This window comes from Chiloscyllium punctatum, chromosome 41, assembly GCF_047496795.1.
Source record: "Chiloscyllium punctatum isolate Juve2018m chromosome 41, sChiPun1.3, whole genome shotgun sequence".
NCBI lineage: Eukaryota > Metazoa > Chordata > Chondrichthyes > Orectolobiformes > Hemiscylliidae > Chiloscyllium > Chiloscyllium punctatum.
The window spans coordinates 13,499,401-13,522,952 of NC_092779.1; the positions used below are offsets into that span (position 1 = coordinate 13,499,401).

The 23,552-nt window shown below is 41.4% G+C and overlaps 1 protein-coding gene across 6 annotated transcripts in view; it reads left to right on the forward strand.

The window, feature by feature from the left end:
• trak1a (trafficking protein, kinesin binding 1a) overlaps positions 1 to 23,552 on the forward strand; it is a 205,857-nt gene that overhangs the window by 124,726 nt on the left and 57,579 nt on the right. The window contains exon 1 of one of the 6 annotated variants that reach the window (XM_072560403.1): positions 3,275 to 3,552. The exons of 3 other annotated variants lie outside the window; for them this stretch is intronic. In XM_072560403.1, coding sequence (XP_072416504.1) covers positions 3,489 to 3,552 — 64 coding nt within the window. In that variant the 5' untranslated portion in view covers positions 3,275 to 3,488. Of the gene's footprint in view, positions 1 to 3,274; positions 3,553 to 12,441; positions 12,645 to 23,552 lie in introns of those variants that run through there. 2 more of the 6 variants (XM_072560406.1, XM_072560402.1) reach the window with 2 other exon arrangements.

Sequence of the window (23,552 nt, forward strand, 5' to 3'; positions counted from 1 at the left end):
GCATTTATTGGGCCAGAGTCCATCACATTACTGTCGGTCAGACTAAGTAGTTTCCTTTCCCAAAGAATATTAGTGACCGAGATTATTTTTTACAACAATCAACAATAGTCATGTGGTCATGATGAGACTCTTAAATTCCAGATTATTTATTGAATTTAAATTCTACAATCTGCTGTTATGGAATTTGAATCCAGATCCCCACAACACCACCAGGGTCTCTGTGTAAATAATCTAGCAATAATATCTCAACCCCTCCCCACCCCCTCACCCTGTCCCTTACTGCCATGCTCCAGTCTTTGTGCGTTTGGAAGAGCTGCTACTGCTGTGTCACCCCAACCCAAAGATCTAAATCGATTTTGATTTATTGTAGACATGCGTACCTAAGTACGGTGAAAAGCTTTGTATTGCATTAGAGCGAGGCATACAGGTTACAACTGCACAGGAGGTGTGCAAAGCAAGATCAACGTTATTTGAAGTTAGACTGAATGGCCTAATAATGGCAGGGAAGAAGCTGTTCTTCAACCCGATGGCCCCTTAATGTTTTGTTTATTCTACTTTTCCCTTCTTAGTGAATTACGATTCTTTGTGGCAACTCCGTATGCCAAACCAGCTGCTTGAAGTCATAAGTGAGTGTTGGAGAATGTTGAGGCATCTGTTTTCCCCTACCCCAACACCCTTTCCATGTGTGTGTGGAGTTTGGAAGGCAGTAGAGATTGCCACCTCTCCAAATATTTACATAGATTTCATGCACACTATCTAAATTGAGTCCAATTTCTTAAGCAACGTGCAAAACCTAATGGTTGCTCATGCTAGATTACGAGGAGAAATTGAGGGATGAACTGCCAGATTAACCATTTTGCCACCATATCACTTTGCAAACAGGCTGTCTGCAGCCACGTTTTAGCAAAATCCGTTAGATGACCCCCTCCATGTCCTGTTGCCTGGACCTTTAATCTCCACACCTCTCAGCCAGGCTCCTGAGAGATCTTCAAAGCATTAACTGGATACTTAATACTTTCCACCCTTTTTATGTTTAACCTGAAAAGTAGAATAAACAAAACATTAACATGTTTGACTGGAAACAAGAGGTGACATATCTTTCATGGTCTAGTTCTCTTTTAACATGTGTTTGCTTCCCTCTAACATTTTCCTTCTGTCACATGTGAACAGAAATGTTAGTGCCATGGATTGGCTTGCAATATGAATACTTATAGTTGTGGGGAGGTGGTGATGTAGTGGTAATGTTAGTGGACTAACACCCAGGCTAATGTTCTGGGTTCAAATCCCACCATGGCAAATGGTAAAACTTGAATTCACTAAATCTAGAATGAAGAGCTAGCTTAATGACGACATGACCGTTGTTGATTGTGATAAAAGCCTATCTGGTTAGTTAATGTCCTGAAGGGAAAGAAATCTGACATCCTTACCTTGTCTGGCTGATGTGTGATTCCAGACCCACAGCAATGTGGTTGACTCTTGACTCTTGGGGGAAATGAGGGAAGGGCAATAAATGCTGCCCTAGTCAGTGATGCCCACATCCTGTGAATGGATTTTTTAAAAAAGTGCAAGTTTTGAATATTTGTGCAGACTTCCTGCTGCTGATCTCCATATCTCACTATGGGAAGGGCGCATGGAGATGAAAGACTCCGATAATAACTCCCCTGTGCCCGTCACCCCCTTCGTTCCTCCACATGGGACTGAGGTAAAGGCTTTTATTGGTGCATTTTTTTTTTCCCCTTGCCTGATTTGGTGTGCTCTGTTCCATGAATATCAGGCAAACTCCCTTGAAGGGGTAGTTGTCTATCACTTGGATTTACCTAATGGTGCCTAATGTGTTTGTCAACCCACCTAAGTTCAGTATGACATTTGAAAGATTTGGGTTCTTGCTTCTGGCTTTGAATTGAATTGAATATTCACTTCCCAGTCCAGGGCTTGGCTCAACAATCCTTGCTGACCCTTCCAGTGTTAGAGATATGATTTGGAGATGCCAGTGTTGGACTGGGGTGTACAAAGTTTAAAAAATCTCACCAACACCAGGTTATAGTCCAACAGATTTAATTGGTAGCAAACTAGCTTTCGGAGCACCACTCCTTCATCAGATGGTTGTCACCTGATGAAGGAGCGGTGCTCCAAAAGCTAGTGTGCTTCCAGTTAAACCTGCTGGACTATAACCTGGTGTTGTGATTTTTTAACAGTGTAGAGATATGAAGAGTAAAGATGTAAATAGTGGGGCTGCTATTTTTTTGGATGAGATGTCAAACCAATGCCTTGTTTGCCAACTTGGGTGCCACAAAACCTGAGCACATTTCTGTTGATGCAAGTTTGCTGAATGCTAATTAGTTGCTGCATTTTCAGCATCACAACAGTGACCATACTTCATGGGACGTAGAGCATGTTGAGGCATCCATTGGTTATGAGAAGTGCAATAGGAATGCCACTCCCTTTCCTTTTAAACTCGTGGGATAAGACTGTAACAGTACCTGTCCTTGTGCGCGTGACTGTTTTGAGACAGTGGAGATGTGGCTCTGGCTAACTGGCTGGAATGCCAGCTGCAGGTAGGAGTCTGGGACTGAGCTTCAATTTAAATGAAACCTTTAAAATACTTTGCTCAACAGATGTAAACGCGAAGGAAAAGAATTCCAAGTCAGCAATGAGGACTTGAAACCTGCTTGTGGGACAGAAGAGAGAAAAGCAGAAATTGCTGGAAAATTCAGAATTCAGTTCCAAGGAAGGGGTCACTTGACTCAATGTTAACAGATTTCTCTCCACAGATGCTGTCTGACCTGAGCTTTTTCAGCAATTTCTGTTTTTGTTTCTGACTTACAGCATCTGCAGTTCTTTTTAGTTTTTATTAAGAAGAGAGAGAATTACCTAACTATCTCGCACACTCTTTCTTCAGACATCCACAATGTTGATTCCCTGTTTAGACAAGATAGAAGGTTCACAGATCCACATCTTTTAACAAGTCTAGTGAATTTTCTAGCATTTGACTCGCCCCTAGATGTGCGGAAAAAAAAAAGACCTGGGAGGATGTAGGGAATTGGCCTGCATCATCTCTGAGCATGTCACCCTGGCAACCAGCTACAAATGAGATGGGTTGTTCTTCAGTGGAACAGTTACTGCCTGGCAGTGGTGTGTGTCTCTGACGTAGGCTGGATGCAGCAGACTGAGGCTACATGATAGGACGCCTTTCAGACACCTACCCAAGCTCCTCAATTAAAACCATTTGCTGCACAGCATGTGATTTGAGTTTCTGGCAGATGGATGCACTTTTTTTTCCGCACCCCCCTCCCTCCCTGAAAATTCTGTATGAGCATCTCTCTTTTTATTCTACTCCCGTTAGTGTATTTTTGACTATGTGTCTTTTACTTTGGATCTTGTATCACCATCTGAATCACTTGCTGTGTGGAGCTGGAAGTCTGTCCTGGCTGCGTTTTTCTTGACCTCAGAATGTGAAGTAGCTGAATCTTCTTTGAAGGGCATTGAGTATGCAGAGATTTGTGAAGGAGGACTATTATGAGCTTGACTGGTACTATGAAGAGTGTGCTGATGGTAATGTTTCCCCTGGTTTATTTGATTGTTGATTTGGTCAGGCATTTAAGATCATCATGTGGGGTGTGAACTGGTAGCTCACATAGCTTTGTTCAATCGATGTCTATTATCTGTGCGACTGAGCAGGGCATCATCAGAAGCAAGGGGGGGAAAACATTTCTCCCCTTGCAAAGTGTCAGGCAGTAGCAGATGCTTCATTATCAGCAGCCTGGATGTGGTGGCAAGGATTTTTTGGCGTTTGTGCTAAGCCTCATCATGATGTGTTTATCTGCATTTTATGTGAAATACAGTGACATCTTGCATTCTCAGCATTGTTTCAAGCACTTCCCATATGTTAATTTTTTATCAATATCCTGTGAGAGAAATTGCAGTTGTGTAGAGTAGTCAGAAATAGATTAGAAGGAATTTAGAATAATCTTTGATGTTGAAGCTATATGCTTTAAAATTGATGCTATTCTTCCATACCTTCCACAAAAAATAATTGCTTACCGCTCTGTCTTGATGGGTTTTGTGTAAAATAGCCCCAGTGGGTGTTATGTAAGTGTCTAAAAGCAGTTAAGGTTGATCATTTCAGAACTTGACAAGGATATTTTCACTCCAGCATACAATATCAATATAATTCCGTCCACATTTCTTGCCTTAAAGAAATGTTTTATGGTAAGACGTGCAGCTGTGGGCTTAAGATGTCAAGTATTGCAAATTTTTACTGTGATTAAAAGATCACATAATTAAACAATAGGTCAGTGATTGACCATTGCCACAAAATGATGTAATTGAATCTAGTCATTTTTGTTCATTGCTTTATTATTGCATTATATTCAGCAGCTGGAGAAGGTATAATGTATAATTATGAAACCTCACTATAATTGCTATGGATATGCATTCTGTCATTCCCCCGGTTCTAATGCAACGTTTTCTCACATTACATTATCCAAGAGTAGTAAGGCAGCAAATTATTTTTTTCGATGAATAGTACAATGGGAAGGATTGCTGATTCATTCAGTTGTGAGGTGGGTGTGCATTGGATTTCTGGGGTTTATTTCTTTTGAGGAGGCTGAGGAGAGACTGAGTCAAGGTCTGCCAAATTAGAAAGGCCTAAGAAAGAGTGGGTCAGATTGACCTACTCCCTTTTGCACAGAGGTTAACAAATGTGGGTAATAAGTCGAAAGCCATTGGCGGAAGGATTTTGGGAGTTTTGGTGGGAAGAAAAATCTGGAACTCTACTAGAAAAGGTTGTAGAAGCATCAACTCAGCACATGAATATTAGAAATGTGCTTTGACGTGCACTTAGCATGCTGCAACCTCGCAGGCTAAGAGGAGGTGGAAAATGGGGTGAAACGGATACCTCCTTGCTCAGCTGGAACAGACAGAATGGGTTGACTGGCTTCCTTCTGTTATGTGAATTTCTATGAATATATGTGATGTTTTTAATCAATTAAAAATGTTTTGGAAGTCCGATCTTATTAGAGTTCTTATAATATAGTTCTTACACATTGAATAAATTTGTGGACTTCATGCATTCTGGCATGTTCTGTCCCAACTTTATATTTGGGCGTAACTATAATTTATGCAGACATTCCTAACTATAGAACTCCAATATATTTTAAGTTGTAAAGAGGTTCATGTATGGATGTGCAGGAGTTGCCCACATGAAAGCTCTTGTTGATGCATCTCATAGAGTCATAGAGATGTACAGCATGGAAACAGTTCCTTCAGTCCAACCCGTCCATGCCGACCAGATATCCCAACCCAACCTAATCCCACCCTCCAGCACCCGGCCCATATCCCTCCAAACCCTTCCTATTTATATACCCGTCCAAATGCCTTTTACATGTTGCAATTGTACCAGCCTCCACCACTTCCTCTGGCAGCTCATTCCATACACCTAACCCCCACTGTGTGAAAAAGTTGCCCCTTAGGTCTCTTTTATATCTTTCCCCTCTCACCCTAAACCTATGCCCTCTAGTTCTGGACGCCCCACCCCAGGGAAAAGATTTTGCCTATTTATCCTATCCATGCACTGTAATAGAATTTGCATTATTTCCTTGAGTTGTCTCAATCAATTGATGAATTGGTGATTAAAGTATTTGGTAATACCTTTCAGTTGTGGACATCCAATATAGTCGTTAGAGTTGGGGGAAAATGTGAAAGTTACTTTGTGTCTATTATAATGACCATGTCTTTTTATTGGTTCGTGTTTCTGTTGTCTGAAATGGGAAATTGACTGTTCGCTTAATAAAAACAAGTATTGTGAAAATGATTACCACACTTTTATGAGAGGCAAGTCACCTGACACAATTGCAAATAATGTTTACACACCTGTTTGTTCAAGCAGTAGGAGATGTTGACCCCATACAAGCTGCAGCCATCAGTTATGTACAAAGGGAGATTTGGTTAACAACAAGTAGCTGAATGGTAACCATTTGTCCACTTAGGCCTTCTATGTGACTGTGATCAGTTTCCAGGGAGCTGAACAGCTTGGGGTATGAATGTTTGTTTGATAAGAGGCCATTGGACCTCCATAAAGGAAGAAGCTTTTGTCTTCTCAGAGAATCATAGGGTCCCTATAGTGCGGAAAGAGGTCATTTAGCCCATCAAGTATGCACTAACTCTCCAGAGACTATCCCACCCTATTCCTGTAATGCCACATTTACTATGGCCAATCCACCTAATCTGCACATCCTTGGACTGTGGGAGGAAATCAGAGCACCTGGAGGAAACCCACACAGATGCAGGGAGAATGTGCAAACTCCACATCGACACTAGCCTGAGGCTGGAATCAAACCTGGGTCCCTGGTGCTGTGAGGCAGCAATGGTAACCACTGTACCACTCAAGCCTGAAGAAAGCCAGTGTACTTCCTTCATCAGTTGCTGTAAGCTGTGGCTCTGAATCAATATGTCAGAGATATTGTGAACCAATCGCCCTGTGTATCCTGCAAATGAGTGGAAGTGTTTGGGGTAGGAAGATCGAGGAGCAGCAGAGCTTCACAAGCCAAAAGGGTTTTCTCAGCAAACCCTGTGGGCAGGGACCATTGAAATGCTTTCGCAGTCTCTCCTTCCACCCCGGCAACTATTTTTCTTCTGCATGTATTTAGAGTTTTATAAGGATTTTAGAGTTCTAACTATTAAAGTTATGTCAGCAGTTCATAATTGTTTACCTGTAGCTATAATTGCATTTATTAGAAATAATTGTTAAATATGGAAACCTGGTCCATGCTTTCTGTTAACCTGAACCTAAAGAGACATGTACTTTGGGATATTTGTGTACTTTTAGAAAATCTTTAACTTTTGTGATGACTTGGGGAAAAGTCTTGATTGCCACAGCATGTTACCCCAGTGAGATGTAGCAGTCTCCTATTGACAGGTTAATCCATTGATGTGTACTGAACAGTTTTGGTTATTGATTGAGACTAGCCTTGAAGGATTTGATTGGTTCTGTAAATATTGCCTTTTATGGTTTATAAGTTCTGAACTTGTGCTGAACACCTTGCCTTGTGTGAATCATGCTCACTGAGACTGTTCAAATCTCCTAATGTGTTTAAATAATTGTTCTTGATATCTGGTGATATCTCTTGAGGCTGCATTCCAATCACGAGTTGACTTGCTAATGGAACTTAGCAAGTGAAATTTCTCTTTGAAATTGTTACAAAATGTTTAGGTGACTCCTGAAATAAAACATGCAAAAAGCATTTGAAGTGGTGGACTCAGTAGTTGAATCAGATTTCAGAATGAATAAATGTTTGGTGCTAGCAGCTATTTTTAATTCACTTGTGGAAGATGGGCATCCCTGGCTGGACCTGCATTTATTGGCCATCCCTAGTTGTCCTTGAAACTGGTGGTGAGCTGCCTTCTTGAACCATTGCTGTCTATGTGCTGTTAGTAAACCCACAATGCAATTAGAATTGGAATTCCAAGATCTTGACCGAGCAACATGAAAGGAATGTTAATATTTCCAAGTCAGGATGGTGAATGGCTTGGAGGGGAGCTTACAGGTGGTTGGTATTTCCAAATCTCTACTGTCCATGTCCTACTAGACAGAAGCGATCGTGGATTTGGAAGGTGCTGTATAAAGGTCTTTTGAATTTCAGCAGTACATTTTGTAGGTAGTACACACAGCTGCCACTGAGGGCCAGTGGTGGAGGGAGTGGATGCTGTGCTAATCAAGCAGGCTGCTTTGTCCTGAATGTTGTCAAGCTTCCTGAAAGTTGGAACTGCAGTCATCCGGGCAAGTGGGGAGTATTCCATCAGGAGGTAAGTTCAAGTATTCCGATCCTCTGACCTGCTCTTGTAGCCATTGTATTTATGTGGTGAGTACTGATCAATGATAACCTGCAGGATGTTGATAGTGGGGAATTCAGTAATGGTAACACCATTGAATGTCAAGAGGCGGTGGTTAGATTGTCTGTCTCTTATTGGAGTTGAGTGTGTGGTGCTGGAAAAGCACAGCAGGTCAGGCAGCATCCGAGGAGCAGGAGAATCGCTGTTTCAGGCATAAACCTTTCAAGAAGAAGGGCGTATGCCCGAAACGTTGATTCTCCTGCTCCTCTGCTGCCTGACCTGCTGGGCTATTCCAGCAGCACAATCTCTACTCTGAACTCCAGCATCTGCAGTTCTCACTTTCTCTTATGTCTGTTATTGGAGATGGTCATGTCTGCCATTTGTGTGACGTGAATGTTACTTGGGTAAATTGAGAAGTAGTTATTAGCCAGTGAATTCCAAGTACTGGCTTTGCATTGTTCATGATTATCTCTCAGGTTGCTAGGGAACCTGCCATTAACAGTATTGTTTTCATTGAGCAGAGAGTTATTCCAGCCAAAGTTAATCTAAGATACGTATAACTCTGAATCATTTGTTTACTTATGGGTTTGGCTGTGATCTCCAAGCGTGGTGGTGCAATGCTATGTGTGCAGCCATAAGTTGGCACAGTCAAATGTGGATTGCGATAAGAAGGATGTTGCAAAGAGATGATTTGGACTCTGTGTGGTGCAATGTGTTGAGAAGATTGGATATATACAGATCAATGTTGTCACTCACGTTCCTAATTGCAACACGATCTGGTAAAGAATCCAGGGATAGGAATTCATTATGTAGCCATCCAGAGAGAGACTGACAATGGGACCTTCTCATTTCAGTCTAGAATCACCAAATGGTTACAATGCAAAAGAGGCCTTTGTTGATGCTGCAGTAATTTTGCTGGTCTCATTCCCCCACTCTTCCCTATTTTGGACATTTTAAAAAGTTGTTCTTTTTTCACTCCAATTGTAAGCTCACTCATTTGTATCTCTGCATCACCATTGTACTTGCTTCAAGTCAGTTCCATTTCCTTTTCTGACTCTTTCTCTTCGTTTCAGAATCTTGGATGCAGAATCTTTCAATATGTTTAAAACTTATAGGTTCTTGATTACCAAGAGTCTGAAAGACTATCTGGGTTATGCAGGCATGCAGAGTTAAGGTTATCATCACATCAGTTGCGATCTTCTTGAATGGTGGAACTCTCGTTCCTTAGTATGTTTCACACATCTGCCAGAACCGTTGAGTATTCTTAGCAATTTATTTTCTTTTGTATTTTAGATTTCCAGTATCTGCAGTATTTTGCTTTTTTTTTTAAATTTGGCTTCTTCCTCTGTTGGCCATGGTGAGGAACAAAGGAATGAACCTTGTGCTGATTTTGTTTAAACAAAGCTATGCAATAATTTCTATCCTAAGGAGATGAGTCACAAATGTAATTCAGTCATGTCGTTATGGTTCATATTTAACGGACATTACTTCCAAATATGTCATTGGGTGGGACCATTGTGATCAAATTTTGTGCTTTAGTCATGGAATCACGCCTGATTCTTAATGCCAAATTTGTTTTATTTTGTCCTTAAAATTGTGATAGAACATTTTGTACCCAAACTCCGTGGATCAAGACAGGATTTCTGTCATGAGTTACGTTGCAGGTTTAAATATTTTGCATTTTGTTTTACGATTGAGAGTTTTGGTTTGAACAGGAATTCTTATAGATTCATTTTGGCAGGTATTGGGTGAAAACAAACATGTATTCCTGATGACTTAGTGGAATAAAGTATCCTTTGGCTACTTTCCTGTGAGGAAAAACCATACATAGGGACTAGAACAGAATTATTTCAAAAATGTTTCTTTTCATTTCGATGCCTTTTAAAACCTCTTAAACAGTTCTATGGTTCCAGTGGTGCAAGTTTAATATTTTCTGTTGCCATTATCAAACAAATAACATTTCAGTGCATGAAGTGTTCTACTTGGCTCTGTATAAGTGCTGACTCAGTGCAGGTCTGTGTCCACATTTACTGATTTAGTTGTTTCTCATTCCAAAACATGAAGCAGTTGGATCTTTGTTACATTACCAGTCAGGCTTGTACCTTTTGTTTTAAGGCCATTACCTGATGTGTGATCACAGAATCGCAACTGTAACGGCATAAAAAGGCCATTCAGCCTATTGTGCCTATACTGGCTCACTAAATTGGCACTATTACCTAATGCAATCCTTCCTCTCTAGAACCTTGGACATTTATTTTTATCCAAATGATCATCCCCTTAAATGCCTCAATTGAACCTTCCTCCACTACACTTCCAGGCAGTGAATTCCATACCTGAACTACCTCCTGAGTGAAGATGATTTTCTTTGCTGCTTTTCCAGATCAGTTGAAATCTATGCCCTTTCGTACTTAGTCTTTGTACGAGTAGGAATGGATTCTCCCTATCTGCTTCATCTGTTTCATCCACCGTGCCTGGAGGCTACAGACCTCTACGAATCTTCCAGTTGTTTCAGAATAAAGTTTACCTGCCTTCATGCCCTGTGTAATGGAGTTAGTGTAGTGTGTTCAGTCAGTCAACTATGTATGTTTATAACAGACAATGTCATTAAGCGCAGAATTCAGACTATGTGTGTGTGTGTGTGTGTGTGTGTGTGTGTAAACATCGAAAATAGGAAAAGTATTAGGCCATTCAGCCCTTCAAACCTGTTTTGCTATTCAACATGATCACCTTTTGGCTGAGCATCCTTCTCAATCCCCGGTTCCCACTTTTGCCCCATACCCTTTGATCTCTTTAGCTCTAAGAACTAAAACATCCTCTTGAAAACATTTAATGTTTTGGCCTCCACTGCTTTTTGTGGTAGAGAATTCCACAGGCTTGCCACTGTCTGGGTGAAAACATCCAAAGTATCTGTTTCCGTGCTGTATGACTCTATGATTTCTCCTCCTCTAAGTCCTAAAAGGGCCACACTGTATCCTTGGACTGTGTTCCCTGGTTCTGGGCTACCTGGTCATTGGGAAAATCCTTCTTGTGTTTGCCTTGTCTAGTCCTGATGGAAATTTTATAGATTTCTGAGCGACCGCCCCCCCCCCCCCTCCTCATTCTTCTAAACTTAGTGAATATGGTCCGAATCATAAGTATGTGATATTATAACTGTATAAACAGCTAGTGTCATAAATAAACTTAAAGTCTTCTGTCTCAAAAACAGCCCTATCTTCATGGCATATGTCACATGGACTAATGTGTAGAAAAGGACAACAAATATCCATTTCTACTGAAATAGTGTCAATATTAAAGGTGTGGATGTGCTTGTATTGGACTGGGGTGAGCAAAATTAAATATCACACAATGCCAGATTATGATCCTACAAGTTTATTTGGAAGTACTAGCTTTCGGAGCACTGCTCCTGATGAAGCACTTCCAAATAAACCTGTTGGACTATAGTCTGGTGTTTCGTGATTTTTAAATATTAAAGGTGTCATCTATAATGAGCCAAAGTCGTGCAATTGAACTCTAAAGTTGCTATTCTATGTTGTAACTTCTAAAATCTGTGAATCCATTGCAATTTTAAGCGGTTTTGTCTACCTGTCCAACCCAAGCTTACTCTCCATCCTTGGTTGTGACTCACTCCTTCCATGACCTCTGATCTCAACTGGTCTCTTATAGGATTTGACCCTTTGGCTGTCAGTCCAATCAAGCTATGGTGTGTAACACCTGGATAACTCTGCAGGTAAGCCCTTGGCCCCACGTGGATATGGTCAGACTACCAAACTTCAGCTCGACTTCCCACTGAATTGTGCATTAGCGTTGGGCTCCCTTTGAGCAAAATAAATGGCTATAGAGTGAGACATTGTCTGACTTTCTTCTTGTCCAAATGCATTGCTGTAGAGAGTGACTGAAAAATTTTGGAACAATAAACCGAGACTGTGCTTGTACGTGCTCAGCCAGCTAGCTGAAATGGTTTTATCTGAGAGCAGTAATTTCTCTGATTACATAGTTGCTTGTAGTAGATGTTACTGGTGACAGACTCGTGACATTTAAAGGCAAATACCTTCATGCACTAAATTGAGTTTACTGACATTAAGTCATCCACTTTGACTATTTAAGGAACTTATTTTGAAAAGTCTTCCAAACCAAAATTCTTCATGTCATCAGTGCAGAAAGATGATTATTGAAAAAGAATTACGACTAGTGATTTTGTAGGGTAGGTCTTGTTTACAACACACCTTTTACATGCTTCCTCATGAGGTTGCTATGGCATGTAGATTGTGCCATTTTACTTTGGATTGTAGGGGTGAAGCTTTAAGTTTTGAATTCTCGATGGTGTTTAACAAGATCAATTATCATGTCGGAAAAAGTGGTTTGTCACACAGTGAAATTATTTCTGGGTAACATTTGTATTCCTTCAAATTAGGTTCATGAACGACGTGCTGCAAAATATGTTAATTGTCGTGGCTAGGAATCTGACATCCCTCAGTCTGTTTTGAAACAATGGATTAACCATACCTGTTCTGTAACCATACTGATCACTCACCATTTTTAGATGGTTCTGTCTTGAAGATGTCTGTCTTTGTGTTTGGTGAGGAAAACCTAACGTTAAACTGGCCACTCCTTTCTCAAGAGTGCAAAGGGATGGCACCGGTTTCTGGGCAATGCCATCTGCCCTTTTAGCAGGTTTTAGATTCTGATGATGTCTAAAGCACTGGAAATCTCTCTTGAGAAATGCCTGGAGAGTGACAGCTGTCCAGCAAGTGAACTGAATGGTAACAGCAGTCTCTTTACTTTTGAGAACGAACAATGGACCCTGTTGGAAGAAGGTAACAGTTCTTGATCATTTTTCTTATTTTAGTAAGATCACTTTCTGTGGATTTTAATTTCACTGACTCAAATTTCATCTGAAATTGCAAGAATACATTTTTCTGCGCAACTCTTTAGCAGTAATTTGAAAATTTTTAAATGCTTTCTTTTGCACTCTCCCCACCTCCCCTTCCCTGCCCCTCCCCATACAAAAAGCAAATATCAAGCTTTGATGATGATCTGGCATCAACAAATGATTTATCTAAAGGACGTTATGCTGTACGGATCCTTGATTTTTGGAGTGCATTTTATCAAAAGTGCTATTTTCATATTCAGAACTGCCTCTTTGTGACCATTTGAAGCAAGCAGGTGACATATCTGACCCACAACAGAGGTGCTTAGCAAGTGATGTCCCGAGTGACATGGGTGTTTCTAGATTCAGGGTTTTGAAATAGCCCACCAGTAAGGGAATAGTAATAAATAATTGTGTGTTGACCTGTCCACCAGTTTCGAAGTGGATGCTGTACCTGCTTTGGGCTGTGAATCTTTGCCAGTGACATTCAGAAAAGGTTATGCAAAAGTATTAAGGTTGCAATTTCAACTAGAGAACAGATAAACATTTGTCGTTCTCTGATAAAACTAAAATAGCTACATGTGACTTGAGTAGATTGGCATAAAGGATAATGGAGAATGGGCTGACAAGTGGAGTGGAATGGACCTGAGATTAGATCAGATACAATTGTATTAAATGGCGGAACAGGATCGAGGGGCTGAATGACTGTGTCTCCTAATTCTTAAGTTCTCGTTATGTACTGTTTAAAATTACTTTTAAACATAAATCAGGCAATAATCTTGTATTCATTAAGTTTTGTTTTATTTTGAGGTGTCAATGAAAAATTGGTAATCCTGATATAGGGAAAAAAAAGGCCTTTCTTTGTGTTAATGGAAAATGAGAGTTGAATGGTAAAGCTAGCACTTGCTGCCTGTCCCTAATCCTCAATATGGAGGGGGGTGCTGAGCCACTACCTTAAGTTGCTCCAGTCCGTGTGGCTTTGATTCTCCTTTCGGAGATTTTTTAATAGGGTGGGTGGTGGTGGGGGTTGGGGTTGGGGGTGGGGGGGGGGAGGGGAGGGGAGAGAGAATGCTGGCGAAGGAGGGAGAAAGGTCCCAGCACTTTATCCCAGTGACAGTGAAGGCATCATTGATGTCCTGAATTGGAAGCTTAAAGTGTAACTTGGTGCAGAGTTTCTTGTAGCTGGTCTTCCTGTGTGCCTGCTGACCCTGTCCTTCTATTTGGTTGAGGTTTTGGATTTGAGAAATCCATTCGATGATCTTATTTGAATCGGGCACAAGGTTCAAGGGATTGAATGGCCTGCACATGGTCCTGATACAGGCATGTTTATGTCTGACAGAGAAGACTTGGCAACTGTGCATTTCCCAGATGGCATCAGCGGTAAAGGGGGTGAATGATTTTTATATTAAAAAACCAGTGGTTGGAATGCTTCGTCTTGGATGTTGAGGAATTTGAGTGCTGTTAAAGCCTGTCCTGAGTGCTTTTGTTTTAGAAAAAGCTAAATGATTATGTATCCTATTTCATAAGAACATTATAAATTGAAGCAACAGGAAGCCGTTCAGCCCTTTTCCTTGCTCTGCCATTTAACAAGGTCATTGTTGATCTGCTTCAGATTACTACTCCTCTTCTGTTTGCACTCAGTATCGCTATCAACTGCCTGACCTTTCTTCAATTAGTCAATCCATCTCTGAAGTGCTTTGTGATCTAACCTATAATAGTCTCAGGATAGAGAATTCCAGATATCCACAACCCTCTGGGAAAAGAAATTCCTTCGCACCTTAGTCTTAAATGAATATTCCCTTATTCTGCAGAAATGCCCCTAATTGTGAGATTCCCACACTAGTGGCAACATCTCAACACCTACCCTATTAAACTCCCTCAGAAAATTGAATGTTTCAATAAGATCAGCCCTCATTCTTCTAAACTCTAATGAACAAAGACCTAAGCTATTTTAGTTGTTCTTGATTCATTCCAGGAATCAGCCTAGTAAATCACTTTTGAATTGCTGCCGATGCCAGTGTGCCTTTCTTTCAATACAGGGACCAAACATTTTATGCAGTATCCCAGGTGCAGGCTCACCAACGCTATGTGCAGTGGTAACAAGGCTTCCCTGTTTTTGAACTCCAAACCCCCAACAATAAAAGAAACAATTCCATTTGTCATTTTCATTACTTGCTGCATCAGCTTGCTAACATTTTGAGTTTCATGCACAAAAACACACTCATTCCTTTGCACTGTCCTTTTTATTTTGGTGTTTCTCTCTACTTGAAGAATAATCTGCCTTTGATGTTTCATACCAAAGTACATGACCTCAAACTTTCCTACATTAAGTTCCACCTGCCAAGATTTTGCCCACTCATTCCATTTATCTGTACCCCTGTGCAGCTTACCTCATCATAACATACCCTCCCACCCATTTTCTATCACCAGCAAATTTGCGTTACATGATGCCCCTTCCTCCAAATCATTAATACAGATAGTAAATAATTGAGGACCTAGGATTGATCCTTGCACAACTCCCCTAGTTAGTTGTTTCCCACCTGAAAAATTCCAAATGTATTATATCTACCGGTTCTCCTTTATCAACTTTGCTTATGATATCCTCCAAGAACGCTTGCAATTTGTCAAACATGATTTCCCTTTTGCAAGCCCATGTTGTTTCTGTTTGTTTGTATTAAGTCTTTCCAAATGTCCTGGGGCTAAATAATGCCTCAGAAATAGGTGCCTACCTATTGTGCACTTCTAGTAATTTATACTCATTAAACGTATTGGTGTCAAACCTTTTAGAAGAATCTCTAGGGAGCTAAGAAATTCAGTATTGCGGGATGAGAAACTGTCATTGAAAAGAAAATGCAGGGATGAGCTATGTTTTCTAAGAGTATGCTTGATTTCTATTGATATTTCTATTGAGGAGGTTTTTGTGTTCTTCATCTGATTCCAAGAATTTTCCACAGGTTGAAATTGCTGTTGAGAAATGGGGTGACGCATCGGAAGATCAGAGGAGAATGGCAACCCACAATTGATTATATTGACCATTGTATGGACAAAACAGTTTATAATCGGAAACAAATAAATATCCAACAAACTAAATTCATACTTCTGCCTTCAAGAAGGAGGACATAAATAACATACCAGAAATGCTGGGGAACCCATGATTTAATGAGATGGAGGAACTGAACCAAATCTGTACTCGTAGAGGGAGGGTGTTGGAGAAATTAATGGGATTGAACAATCCGCAGGGCCTGCTAGCCTGCAACCCAGAGGACATAAGACATAGGAGTGGAAGTAAGGCCATTCGGCTCATCGAGTCCACTCCGCCATTCAATCATGGCTGATGGGCATTTCAACTCCACTTACCCGCATTCTCCCCGTAGCCCTGAATTCCTTGTGACATCAAGAATTTGTCAATCGCTGCCTTGAAGATATTTAGCGTCCCGGCCTCCACTGCACTCTGCGGCAATGAATTCCACAGGCCCATCACTCTCTGGCTGAAGAAATGTCTCTGCATTTGTGTTCTGAATTTACCCCCTCTATTTCTAAGGCTGTGCCCACGGGTCCTAGTCTCCTCACCTAATGGAAACAATTTCCTAGCATCCACCCTTTCCAAGCCATGTATTATCTTGTAAGTTTCTATTAGATCTCCCCTTAATTTTCTAAACTCCAAAGAATATAATCCCAGGATTCTCAGCCGTTCCTTGTATGTTAGACCTACCATTCCAGGGATCATCTGTGTGAATCTCCGCTGGACACGCTCCAGTGCCAGTATGTCGTTCCTGAGGTATGGGGACCAGAATTGGAAACAGTACTCCAAATGGGGCCTAACCAGTGCTTTATAAAGTCTCAGTAGCATAACGGTGCTTTTATATTCCAACCCTCTTGAATAAATGACAACATTGCATTCATTTTCTTAATCACGGACTCAACCTGCATGTTTACCTTTAGAGAATCCTCGACTAGCCCTCCCAGATCCCTCTGTACTTTGGCTTTATGAATTTTCTCACCGTTTAGAAAGTAGTCCATGCTTGTATTCTTTTTTCCAAAGTGCAAGACCTCGCATTTGCTCACATTGAATTCCATCAGTCATTTCCTGGACCACTCTCCCAAACTGTCTAGATCCTTCTGCAGCCTCCCCACTTTATCAGTACTACCTACCTGTCCATCTAACTTCGCTAGAATGCCCCCAGTCCCTTCATCCAGATTTTTAATATATAACGTGAACAGCTGCAGCCCCAACACTGAACCCTGCGGGACACCGCTTGTCACTGGCTGCCATTCCAAAAAAGAACCTTTTATCCCAACTCTCTGCCTTCTGTCAGACAGCCAATCCTCAATCCATACCAGTAGCTCACCTTGAACACCATGGATCCTCACCTTGCTCAGCAGCCTCCCGTGTGGCACCTTATCAAAGGCCTTTTGGAAGTCTAGATAGACCACATCCACTGGGTTTCCCTGGTCTAACCTACTTGTCACCTCTTCAAAGAATTCCAACAGGTTTGTCAGGCACGACCTCCCCTTACTAAATCCATGTTGACTTGTTCTAATCCGACCCTGCTCTTGCAAGAATTTAGAAACCTCATCCTTAATGATGGATTCTAGAATTTTACCAATAACCGAGGTTAGGCAAATTGGCCTATAATTTTCCATCTTTTGTCTTGATCCCTTCTTGAACAAGGGGGTTGCAACAGCGATCTTCCAATCATCCGGGACTTTCCCTGACTCCAGTGACTTTTGAAAGATCTCAACCAATGCCTCCGCTATTTCCTCAGCCACCTCCCTCAGAACTCTAGGATGTAGCCCATCGGGGCCAGGAGATTTATCAATTTTAAGACCTTTTAGCTTTTCTAGCACTTTCTTTTTTGTAATGGCAACCATACTCAACTCAGCCCCCTGACTCTCTTTAATTGTTGGGATATTACTCATGTCTTCCACTGTGAAGACTGACGCAAAGTACTTATTAAGTTCTCCAGCTATTTCCTTATCTCCCATCACTAGGCTTCCAGTATCAGTTTGAGGTGGCCCAATGTATACTTTTGCCTGTCGTTTGTTTCTTATATATTGAAAGAAACTTTTACAATCTTTTCTAATATTACTGGCTAGCCTACCTTCATATTTGATCCTCTCTTTCCTTATTTCTCTCTTTGTTATCTTCTGTTTGTTTTTGTAGCCTTCCCAATCTTCTGATTTCCCAGTGCTCAAAGGCCACTTTATAGGATCTGTCTTTCTTTTTCTTTAATACATTTCCTGACTTCCTTTGTCAGCCATGGCTGTCTAATCCCTCCCTGGATAATCTTTCTTTTCTTGGGGATGAACCTCTGTACAAGTATACCCACAAACTCCTGCCATCTTTGCTCTACTGTCTTCCCCGCTAGGCTCTGCTTCCAGTCTATTTTCGTCCGTTCCTCTCTCATGTCCTCATAATTACCTTTATTTAACTGTAACACCATTACATTCAATTTTGCCTTCTCTCTTTCAAACTGTAGACTGAACTCTACCATATTATGATCGCTGCTTCCTAAGTGTTCCCTTACTTTAAGATTTTCTATAAAGTCTGGTTCATTACATAGCACTAGGTCCAGAATAGCCTGCTCCCTTGTGGGCTCCATGACAAGCTGTTCCAAAAAGCCATCCTGTAAGCATTCCATGAATTCCCTTTTTTTGGATCCACTGGCAACATTATTTACCCAGTCCACCTGCATATTGAAGTCTCCCATGATCACTGTGACCTTGCCTTTCTGACATGCCTTCTCTATTTCCCGGTACATGTTGCGCCCCTGGTCCTGACCACTGTTAGGAGGTCTGTACATAACACCCATTATGATTTTTTTTGCCTTTGCGGTTCCTCAATTCCACCCACACAGACTCCACATCATCCGACGCTATGTCATTCAGTGCCATAGATTGAATTTTGTTCTTGACTAACAAGGCAACCCTGCCCCTTCTGCCCACCTCCCTGTCTTTTTGATAAGTTGAAAATCCTTGGATGTTTAACTGCCAGTCCTGACCCCCCTGCAACTACGTCTCTGTGATGCCTACCACATCATAATCATTCACGATGATCTGTGCCATTAGTTCATCTGCTTTGTAACAAATGCTATGAGCATTCAGGTAAAGTGCCTTAATGCTAACTTTCTTATCGTTAGAGATATTGGAAGTCATAAGATGTCCTAAGTTATCCTTTTTGCTGCATTCCCAGTCTGCCTCAAGTTTAAATCCGCCTGCACACATGCTATCCTGCTGCTTATCTTTCCATTTAACTCCATACTCCCTGTCACTTTCACTTTCCCTTCCTGTCAACTCAGAAGTTTAAAGTCCTACTGACCATCCTATTTATCCTCTTTGCTAGAACCTTGGTACCTGATCGGTTCAGGTGGAGACCGTCCCAACGGTACAGATCCACCTGGTTCCAAAACTGATGCCAATGCCCCATGAAGTGGAATCCCTGTTTCCCACACCAATCCCTTAGCCACGTGTTTACTTCCCTAATTTTCTTATCCCTATGCCAATTGGCACGTGGCTCAGGCAGTAATCTGGAGATTACTTTGGTCATCTTCCAAGATTCTAAAACTCTGCAACTGTTCCGACAGATTGGAGGGTTGCTGATGTAACCCTTCTATTTAAAAAGGGAGGTAGATGTCAAACTCATTGGTGTATAATTCTGTTTTCTATCAGTAATGGGGAAGATGCTAGAGTCCATTATCAAGACTTTTATAGTACAGCACTTAGTAGTAGAATGAGACAGTCAGCATGGATTTATAAAAGGTAAATCATACTTGAGAAACCAACTGGAATTCTTTGAGGATGTAACTAGTGGAGTTGATCAGGAGAGCCAGGAGATGTGGTTTATTTAGAATTTTGGAACGCTTTTGAAGTCCCACTTAGATTAATGTATAAAAATTAAACTGCATGGGATTGGGGGGGTAGTGTGTTGAGATGGTTGGAAAATTGCTTAGCAAACAGGAAACAAAGTTTTTAAAAAAAGGGTTGCTTTTCTGAATGGAAGGCAGTGACTAGTGGGGTACCACAGTTATATATTTTAATGATTATACATATTGGAGGTTTATACCTATGCTAATAGGAGGGAACTAAATGTAATATTTCAAAATTTGCAGATAACACAAAGCTGAGTGGAAGGGTGAGCTGTGAGGAAGATGTAGAGATGCTTCAATGTGATTTGGATAAGCTGAGTGAGTGGACAGATGCAGTATAATGGGGATAAATGTGAGGTTGTACACTTTGGTAGCAAAAATAGGAAGGTGGATTATTATTTGAATCTCCTAAGTTGAGAAAGGGGAATGCTCAATGAGACCTGGATGACCTTGTGCACCAGTGGCTGAAAGTAAGTGCACAGGTGCAGCAAGCAGTTAAGAAGGTAAACGATGTGTTGGCCTTTTTAACAAGAAGATTCGAGTACGGGAACAAGGATGTCTGTCTTCAATTATACTGGGTATTGGTGAGGTCACACCTGGAATATTGTGTGCATTTTGGTCTCTTTATCTGAGGTGGGATACTGTTGCAATCGTGGGAGTGCAGCAAAGGTTTGCCAGACTGATTCCTGGGACAACAGGACTAGCATCTGAGAGGTTGAGTCAGTTAGGACTATATTCTCTGGTGTTTAAAAGAATTGGACGGGATTGGTATTTTACCAGATTCTAACAGGTTAAATGCAGGAAAGATATGATCATAGTTTAGGGATAAAGGGTAAATCTAGTAGGACTGAGAGGAGATATTTCTTCAGCCAGAGAGTGGTGAGTCTGTGGAAATTACTGCAGATAGTAGTTGAGGCCAAAGCATTATGTTTTCAAGATGGAGGTAGATAAAGCTGCGGTGTCTAAAAGGATGAAGGGATATGGGAGAGGATAGGCTTCGGTTATTGAACTCAATCACCCATGATCATATTGAAAAGCAGAACAGGCTCAAGGGGTGGATTATCCTGCTCCTATCTTTGGTTTCTGTGGTAATGTTTCAGTAACTACCCCCATTCAGTGAGTTATATGTAAATGAATGAAGGTGTCTAATGTGCTCAGTCTTCACCTTTTTTATCCTAAAAAAAAATACTTTTTGTCGTTCACACTATTGTGATAAATGTTTGCAGAATCCTGTTAGCATATTGTTATGACCCTACCTGATTGGTGTTACTGAACAAGTCATCCCAGAATGAAACCTGGCTTGGAAGTGAGTTAACATGGTGGTTTGTCACTGAGAAATGTTGATATAAGGCTGTAGAATTTTTTTAGTGCAAACAAAGAAACAAAACACAGCAAACAATCTAAATATTGAAGAATGACCTCGCTGCAGACCAAAATTTCAGCCTGCTTCCCAACACTATCTGATAGAGATTACAGAATTTATATGCATCTCTCAATTCTTGTGGCACAGTGATTAGCACTGCTGCCTCACAGCGCCAGAGATCTGGGTTCAATTCCCGCCTCAGGCGACTCTCTGTGTGGAGTTTGCACATTCTCCCCGTGTCTGCGTGGGTTTCCTCCGGGTGCTCCGGTTTCCTCTCACACTCCAAAGATGTGCAGGTCAGGTGAATTGGCCATACTAAATTGCCCGTAGTGTTAGGTAAGGGGTAGATGTAGGGGTATGGGTGGGTTACGCTTCGGCGGGGCGGTGTGGACTTGTTGGGCCGAAGGGCCTGTTTCCACACTGTAAGTAATCTAATCTAATCTAATCTAATCTTCACATTCTAATTAACTGTCATTTTACCATTTCTTTATTGTGGAGATGATTCTATGGCTGCTTTCCAAGTCTGTCGATATGATCTTTTCATAAATCCTAGAGCCTAAATAATCTCATGTCTAGTGACCTGCAGATTTCTAAACAAACTCTCTTGTTTCAGAAGCTTAACGAACTGCTGTCCTGCTGAGGTGACTTATTCCATAAACTGTCTTGATCTCCTCCCTAGGAGAGAAGCTAAATTTGCTTCTGCACAGATTTTTTTTTAAAATTGTTTAATCCTAGACTCTTCTGATTCAAAAACCAGGTTAATGCATTAAATATACATGTATGGGTATCGAGTGAGTTCACAACACATTATAACACTGGAGGGACCAATTGTTTGAATAATGGAGTAACAGCCTTGTGTCTCAAAATGTTAGCTTGCACCTTGATAGTCCACTGTTGAGCATCATCTGCTGTGGCTCAGGCACCCACTTGAGCATGGCAGTCTCTCCATTTATTGCAAAGGATGTCAGTGAATTGAGATGGTGCAGAATTCTCTGGTGAGCTTTCATTTCTGCTTGCCCCTTCCAAACGGTCAACCTCCAGAAGTCACAGCTGTCATCTAGTTGTCAGTATCTATTGTCTTTACGTCTTAGCAATTGGAGTCATTGTAGTGGAGGTATGGACCTGTTGTAAGTCACAGCCCAATACTCAGCTCGCTGTACAGGAAGTCTCCAGATATATAACAGAGAAATACCTAGTGACTGTAACTGAAATGCCATTGGCTTAGCAATGAATGTCTGCTGATGGAACTAGCATGCACGAGAAGCTCCGTTAAAGGTGTCCTGACAAAATTTCACAGTTACGTCTAAAATAATGGAGGTGGAAACTGCTCATTTTTTTTCTTCTGCCTGACCCAAGCGACACCACGGTAGAGGAGTGCAGAGGACACTGGCTTGGTAGACTTGCAATTTGGAGTGCTTAAGTCAGTTGCTGTTATTCCTTTATTCAACAGGTACATGACAGCTGCAGTTTCTGCAATTCACAAGGTGATTTCATCCATCAAGTGACAGATTGCTGGCAATTTCATTTTCTTTCAGTGGGATACAGCTGTTGCTGGCTGGCTCAGTGTTTATGCCCATTGCTAATTGCTCTTGAGGTTATGGTGAGATGCCACCTTGGATTACTGCAATCTGGGGGCATGCCCTTAGGAATGGAATTCAGGGATTCTGACCCAGCAATGGTGAAGAAACAATGATGTAGTTCCAAATCAGGATGGGGCGTTGGAGGGGAAATTGCCAGCAACAGTGTTCCCATGTAGTTGCTGAAATTATCGATCCCTGTTTTGGAAGTTGCAGACGAAGGAATCTTGCAACTTGTTGATGGTACAAACTGCTGTTACTGTGTGTGGAGGAGTTAATGTTGAAGATGTTCGCTGGGATGCTAATCGAGTGGGCTGCTTTGTACTGAATGGTGTGGACCTTCTTGAGTAGTGTTGGAGCTGCACCCATCCAGGCAGTTTGGGAGTATTCCATCACACTTCTGACTTGTGCCTTGTGAATGATGGGCAAGCTCGATGAGCCAGAAGGTGGGTTACTCGGTGCAGGATTCCTTGCCTCAGAACTGCACTTAGAGCCATAGAGATGTACAGCATGGAAACAGACCCTACGGTCCAACCTGTACATGCCGACCGTATATCCCAACCCAATCCAGTCCCACCTGCCAGCACTTGGCCCATATCCTTCCAAACCCTCCCTATTCATATACCCATCCAAATCCTTTGGTTGGTCTGGTTCAGTTTCTGGTCAATGATAAACCTCCAGGATGTTGATAACTGGGGATTCAGTGATGGTAATGTCATTGAATGGGGCTGGGATATGTTAGGCCATCAAAAACCTCTAGCATCAATTTTTCAATACTGATACCTTGTTGTAAGGTCACATTTTAGAACATGACATTTATCTTCTGATGCTGATGGCCAGGACAAACACTTAAATGATAGATGAGAGTCTGTCCATTTGCTCTTGAAGGTGTTCCTATATATAGGATATTTGTGCAGCATTTTCAGCTTGGAGCCACCCACTGGCAAGAACATAATATAGTTGTGTCTTAGATTTTGGGTAAGAAAAGCTGAACTATTTTCATCAATGTTGATGTGAGAGTTAAAAAGGACCATAGTCCTCCTGGATCA